This window comes from Colias philodice, chromosome 8 (genome assembly GCF_061535455.1).
Source record: "Colias philodice isolate Cphi_HAF_F1 chromosome 8, ilColPhil1 Martin Lab GWU primary, whole genome shotgun sequence".
Classification (NCBI taxonomy): Eukaryota; Metazoa; Arthropoda; class Insecta; order Lepidoptera; family Pieridae; genus Colias; species Colias philodice.
The window spans coordinates 3,554,493-3,561,940 of NC_143093.1; the positions used below are offsets into that span (position 1 = coordinate 3,554,493).

Here is a 7,448-nt window from a genome sequence, read left to right on the forward strand (position 1 = left end):
GACCCCTCGGTGCTACGCTCACGCGTCAACTACAGTACCAAGGAGGCGGTACAAAATCTAATACAGGTAGTAAGATACTTTTTGCTTTCGTCAAATGTGCCGGATAATGAACAAATAATGTTGTTTTTATAATATTAAAATTACCTAGTCCAAGGAAGGAAATACCCACGTTAATTCCTTGAATAATTTGGTATAGCTTCATAGATATTTTAAATTAAGAAAACATGTTTTCCCTTTTTCGTATCAAATAAAAAACGAATAAAATTTTTAAATAATACTTTTATTTATCTTATATTTATCATTAAATATATACTATTATTATGATAAGGAGTTGTCTCTCGTTTATTGATGATAAATTTAATTGTACGACTGTACTTTTTATTGAGAATCCTGTGTGTGTGTCTCCCATTACAGCCTGTTTGATATTAGTCTTAGCTACAAATATTACCCCATATTTTATTCAGAAAACTAATGTTATCCATTTCTATATTTATCTTTATCGGTCACCCGTTTTAGAATCTTGGAATCTCAATACAAACATACATACACTTTTGAGAATTACGTTATTAAATTTAAATAAAAAAACAGAAAATTAACAATATAATATTTTTATGCATAAAAAGAAGAAAAGATTTATTATCCTTGGCTTGGTGTTACTTTATATTATAATAACATTATACGAATAAAATGCATTTATATTTTTCGTGCGATTATATCAGATTCATTAACATCTATCGGCTCATTATATTAGAGGTCAGTTTATTGAAAGTCAGAGTACATAATAGTCTAATTTGTGGTTTCCTTTGCGCTACACATGCGATTTGCGTTATTCCGTCTTAGTTGTGTTTTATAGCGTGTTTTTCTTTTATTATTCTGAAGTTTTTATTTATTTTTATAGCGTGTTTGTCTTTTGATACTCTGTTGTTTTATTTATATAATGCTTATAGTTAAAGGTTGTTTGTGTTGATATTATTGAAAGGAAGCAAGATGCAATGGTGAGTTTTTATGTTTAATGTCATGAATGTAAAATAATCTTTTTCATTTTAATGTTCATCTAGATTTGTATGATTTGGGGTTATTTTTTTACCATTTTTCATTAGATTGAAAATCGCGCTCGAAAGCAAATATTTCTATAGCTTATGTGTTTTTCTGATTCATGAGCTACATCACTGCTAAGTATCATCACAATACGTCCAGTGGTTTTCGCGTGAAAGACTGACAAAAATACATGCAAAGATTCTTACACTAACTTTTTACTTTCATATTATAATTTTTAGGATAGGAGCAAATACTAAATTTTTTTTCATGTTTATAATGCTTGGTATCTAAGTTTACCAAAGTATTATCATATTAAAAATATTGGTTATTTAGCTATTGCATATTATTTGGATGTCCAAAACATTATAATATATAAACGTTATATATGTATAGTTGTTCACTATTTATTTCATTGTAATTCTAATTCAAAATTTATTGAAATTTCTGACAGGCCTTTTCCGACAAACGACAAACGACTCTTCGAAGTAATTATTATCATTAATCCTAATTGAGGACATACATATAGACAAGGTTATTTAATTTATCACAAAAAAAGTCAACATAATTTTTTGAATTTACTCGAGCATGCAAAAATTAAGCATAGTTCACATCACTAAAATTCAATCTATTAAGGAAAACATCGCGAGAATCTCAGCATCCCCTCATGTACTAACCTACTTTTGATCGTCATGGTTGGTAAGAAGAGAGAAGAGTTAAGTTAAGTTAAGAGTTAAGTTCTAAGATTCTGCCTCTGTAAGAGGCAGAATCATAGAACGTACAGAAAACAATGTAACTGATAATAATTATTATTGTGAAAATGATGGTAATTGAGGTGGTGTTTGATGCTGATGCATCAGCATCCCCTCTTATATATTCCCTTTACTTAGTATTATCTGATGATAATATGAATATGAATGATATGAATGAATGATATACATGGTGTCCCACTGTTGGTATACTAAGCTCAAAGGCGGTTATAGTTTTGCATACATGGTACCCTGTATATGAATCTTTAATAGGAGATAATATTTTGTGGACTTTCAACGCACGATGTTTCGAAATTTGTATCAAACAGTTTGATTTATTAGTATTGTTGATTATTACTTACAATGATGATGAAAATATCTTCTCATTAAAGGCAAACTTTACAAGGGCATACTGTTCTATAGATTTTAGGGCCACGATGTTTAAAATTTGTGGTGCACATCTTTACCAAGCTGTTTGATTTAATGCTTTATGAATTATTGATTTTATTTTTGTTTAATTTTCCAGTACACATGACGTAACTGCAACGACCGGTGCTGCGCCGCAAATATTTGCTACCGCGTTTAACTTTTTCGCAGCTTCGCAATGCCTTTCGTATCCTGAGTTTAGATCCGATGTCGTGGACAGTAAGCTTTCTAATTTATATTTTATTTCAGAAATTTATTTTCCTTTATATTTTTGTTAGATAATGTTTATCTTGAAGGATCTTCAAACTCTCCAGAGCTAAAAAATAAGAGTTAAGACCACGTATGATAAAAAACCAGTCATTTTAAAAGGTGTTATTCCTGAATAACATAATAAATAATAATATAGAGTTATTTTTAATTCCAGATGATCTCATGTTTGACTTCATAATAGTGGGTGGGGGTTCAGCTGGGAGCGTAGTAGCAAATCGATTGAGTGAAGTCAAACATTGGAAAATTCTACTCCTCGAGGCCGGACCTGCGCCACCTATTGAATCAAGTGTAAGTTTTTTTTGCATTCGATCAATGCCTTCATGTCTACCACATAGAGACATCAACTTAATACTTATTTTTTTTAATGTTTTATAGATACCAAATCTGGACGTAACCTTACTGGAAACAAAATATGATTGGAACTATTATACCGAGCACATTGCTCCGTCTGAATGTGGCGGTTCAAAAAGAAAAATACCCTGGCCTCGAGGGAAAATGCTTGGTGGTTGCAGTTCAATAAATGGAATGATCTACATAAGAGGAAGACCAGATGATTATCAAAAATGGGTAGAAGCTGGGAATCCTAGTTGGAGTTGGAACAATGTTACGAAATACTTTAGGAAAGCGGAAAGTTTACAATCGAAAAGACTAATAAATGATCATTTATCGAATGAAATCTACGGCCACCACGGACCACTTATAATAGATAATTATAATAGCACCTATCGGAAATATACAAACTGTGTACTGAACGCATTTGATGAGTTAGGAGTACGTAAAGTTAATGATATAAATACAGTGGGAGATGTTGAGGGTAAGGGATATGCCGGAATATACACTGCAACTGTCTCTAGCGGCCGCAGACAAAGCACTTACGAAACTTATTTAAAACCTGTTAGAGGCAGGGAAAACTTGAAAATTATCACAAATGCACTAGTAAATAGGATATTGATAAATGATAGTTCAGTAGCATACGGCGTAGAAGTAGAAATAAATGGAAAAATTACGACGTATTTAGCCTCAAAAGAAGTAATTGTCAGTACAGGTGCGATAAATACTCCAAAGTTGCTAATGCTATCTGGAATAGGCCCTCAGAAACATTTAACGTCAAAAGGGATTCTGTGCAGAAAAGATCTACCAGTTGGACAAAATTTACAAGACCACAATATGGTTCCTATTTTTATTTATGGGGATGAACCTGGAACAATAGACGAAGCACAAAGACGTTATGAAGAAATAAGATATCTTGTGGATGGCTCCGGTTATTTGGGTCAAGTCAGTTTTTCTGATATAACAGCATTCTTTTCTCGGTATGATAATATGTCCATGCCTGAATTTCAGAGCCATTTTGTGTTGCTTTTTAAAAATACATCGCAAAATGCAAATAAGCGCTTCATGTCATACAGTCTATCCGTACAGCGATCAATAATAGAATTTAATTCAAAAAAGGCAATGTACTTATTTACGGTGCACTTGTTACATCCATATTCGAAGGGATCAATTTATCTCAACACGAGTCACCCCAACTATGATCCTATTATAGATGCAAATTATTTTAATGATCCGCGAGATTTGCAAGCTATGGCAGATAGTATTCACATGTTAACAAAGATTATTAATTCGCAATACTTCCGATCGATAAACGCGTTCGTACACAAAATAAACTTGCCAGAGTGTGAGGAATTTGAATTTCAAAGTGATCCGTATTGGAAATGCTACGCGAATAGTATGTTGTTAACTTTGTACCATCCCGTGGGGACTGCAAAGATGGGACCAGATCCCTCTGATTCAGTTGTTGATAATTACCTGAGAGTGCATGGTGTGCGTGGTTTGCGTGTTATAGATGCTAGTGTGATGCCCAGTCTAACCAGTGGTAATACAAATGGTCCAACCATTATGATTGGAGAAATGGGAGCAGATATGATTAAAGCAGACTATCATAAAGATATCATTCGATGGTGAATTATTGAATAAGCCGTGGTGACAGACGTTGTCAGTATAAATAGAAGGCTATGTGTGTATTGTATATCTATAAGCCAGTTTCAGCCAAGTTCAGTTAACGTATTTCAACATACATACTTTCTTTTTAAAATTTATAAGATTTTTATTTCAAGGCAAATTACAATGTAAAAATATATTTCAAAATATTGTTAACGATTAGACTATAAGAATTTATTGCAGCCGAAAAAACGGCGCAGTTCAAGCAAAATTAGGGTCGAATAAAATATTATTAATAATTAACACAGTCTATTTTATTATAACTCCCTGTATCGAATGATATTTGCACAAATCGATTTCTATTGACCTGCTTTTTATTATTCATGGGATTTTCATTAGTTTTATTAATTAAACAGAGTTGTGATAAACTAAGAATAATTTAAGAATGTATTTGTACATAGCGTATTTACTTAATAGATTCTAATCATACAATGAATGGTTTTATTATGTTCATATTAATTTAACATTTTTATTATATTCTTATAATAAAAGTTAAATATTTAAAGAATGAAAAGAAACCAAGCCCATACAATAATTAAAGAAAAATAAAAGAGACATTTAAAAATTAACAAGGAAGTTATTAGACCCAAGTTTACGCTGAGCATACATATTGTGACGGCAAATTCTTTATTAATTCTCAGATTCATAATAAAATGAAAAGGATCCTAATGATATAAAGGCTATTATAGCCTTCCTCGATAAATGGGCTTTATACTGAAAGAATTTTTCAAATCGGACCAGTAGTTCCTGACATTAGCGCGTTCAAACAAACAAACATATAATAATTATAATAAGAGTATAGATTTAAGAGTCATGATTCTGTTATTTGAAAATATGTCTTGAAATAAATAAATCAGTCTTATTTTAATGATTAAAAGAAAATAGGTACATTTACCACCAAAAAATTAATGTGTATGAATTTATTTCATGCGTGATGATAAATTTGAACGTCAATAATATTCCATAAAACATACATTTTATTATAGAGTGAATCCCTCGTTAGCCTTAATGACGATGCCTTCAAAGTGTAACTTGAATGAAAACTTTTAAATTAAGACTTGGTCCCGCTCCATTTTATCGTGTCCTACAACCGTTGGAATAGTTCGATTCAATTGTATTAAGTAAAATGGTTAGACTGAAAAAATATGATCGCTCTCTAGTTCCGGTTAATTTAATGCCGTTTTCTGAGAAAAAAGGTCAAGAAGAATGTATAACAAAGTTTACGATCTGTAAAAATTATGAACAAATGTGGAAATCCTTTTATTTTATGCGTTACTAGCTGTGCTCCGCTCCTGTTGGTCATAGCGAGATGATATAAAGCCTATATATAGCCTTCCTCGATACATGGGCTATCTAACATCGAAATAATTTTTCAAATCGGATAAGTTCAAACAAACAAACTCTTCAGATTTATAATATTAGAATAGATTAGTTAGAATTTCATTAAATTTTATAAAATGTAATCAATCTAAAATCTCTACTTATCTACTGTCGTACATCCATCATCACTGCGCTGAAATAATGTGCTAAAATTGTTATTCTAATAAATTGGTTGGATTATCTTTGTTAAATTAAAATTAGCTTTTAAAAATAAATTTTTCGTTTTATTTTATCCCATTAATTGCAATTTTTGTACAAATACAGCCTGAAAGTTTTTTTGATATACTTATTTACTCTGGAAAATATAAATAAAATGTCAACTACCTAAATCTATTATCATACAAAGTTGTATAACTTTTACTATGGCAATAAAGATCCGAATTCAGTGTAATAAAACAATTCCTGAACTATAATAGAGTCTGTAATGGCTACTTCAGAGTTCCCTGTTACATAGTAATATATGTTGACCGTGCATTGTGTGAAGTAATGAATGAATATTCTTTATTATCTGTTGAAAAAGTCATTACGATAGCGTTGCAACATTATATTTAGTATTTTTTTTTTGTAATTTTGCGCGCGAAATACAGAAATAACGTTGTGAATCTTGAGTTTACTTTACCACATAGGTATTAAGTTTGTTTAAATATAATAGGACATAGGTATGTTATAACTTTTGTAAATTTACGAGTCGTGTTCCATCATGATAAATAAATAAATAAATAAATACACTTTATTCAGCACCATGTAAATACACGTAAAAAAAGAAACAGACAATATGATTATAAAGCTAAAAAGGCGGCCTTATCGCTACTAAGCGATTTCTACCAGGCAACCTATGGGTAGGATTGATGATTTTAAATTTAGATTTTTATCTTTATTATCATTTACTTAAATAAAAAGTGTTATTTATCATTAAATTATATTTATTTTTCGTTCTTCTTCACGTAATTTTATTTTATTGAATTCTTCTAGTGTCTGTTCAAATTTTAGTTAATTGTTTTTGGTTACTGTTTAAATGAATTTATCAAATTATATGATAGTGTAACAAACTTTCATTGCGAAGCATTTCATTAAATTGCATACAAAAATTATCTTTAAAAAATCTCACTGCCCTACTCACTACCCTCTTTTAATTGGTATTTTATTACCAAAATAACAAACTGCAGAAATAATAGTGTGGAAAAATATTTGTTTTTCATCGTATATTTGAATAATTAATATAAGCTTTTTAAGGATTCCCTTCTTTTAAAATATTATAGGAGAAATTTATAAGAAAAGCTCACTTATCTTTTGAGCACATAAACTATGATTACTATTCACTTAAACAAAGTTAGTGACGAAAAAAAAGGAAGCAATAATATTATAGTGCACTAATAAATGGGAACATTTTTTAATGTAGATTAATAAACCAGAACTTGTAACTGAAGGTTACATTCCAAAGAAGTATAACAGTTAATTTAGCAATTACCTACTCGTTCTACCTACCTACTATTTATTTATATCTAGAGATATTTTTTTACATGCGAAAATCTTCTGTAAGTAATAAGTATATACATGAAAGTGTATATTGTGTGCATCTTAGGTGTGCAT

The 7,448-nt window shown here is 30.4% G+C and overlaps 1 protein-coding gene across 1 annotated transcript; it reads left to right on the forward strand.

Moving 5' to 3' along the window:
- Window positions 1-769: 769 nt before the first annotated feature.
- On the forward strand, window positions 770-4,629 carry LOC149486415 (ecdysone oxidase-like). Its single transcript, XM_089698007.1, has 4 exons — window positions 770-995; window positions 2,311-2,429; window positions 2,635-2,768; window positions 2,856-4,629. Exons 1-4 carry the CDS (start codon window positions 988-990, stop codon window positions 4,440-4,442), a joined length of 1,848 nt encoding a protein of 615 aa, XP_089554133.1. The 5' UTR covers window positions 770-987; the 3' UTR covers window positions 4,443-4,629.
- The last annotated feature ends 2,819 nt before the right edge of the window (window positions 4,630-7,448 follow it).

Bases quoted from the DNA above. Each gene is read 5' to 3' on its own strand.
- LOC149486415 (XM_089698007.1), top strand. The intron at 2,430-2,634 runs GTAAGCTTTCTA...TTTTAATTCCAG, and splicing joins TAGATCCGATGTCGTGGACA to ATGATCTCATGTTTGACTTC. The intron at 2,769-2,855 runs GTAAGTTTTTTT...AATGTTTTATAG, and splicing joins CGCCACCTATTGAATCAAGT to ATACCAAATCTGGACGTAAC.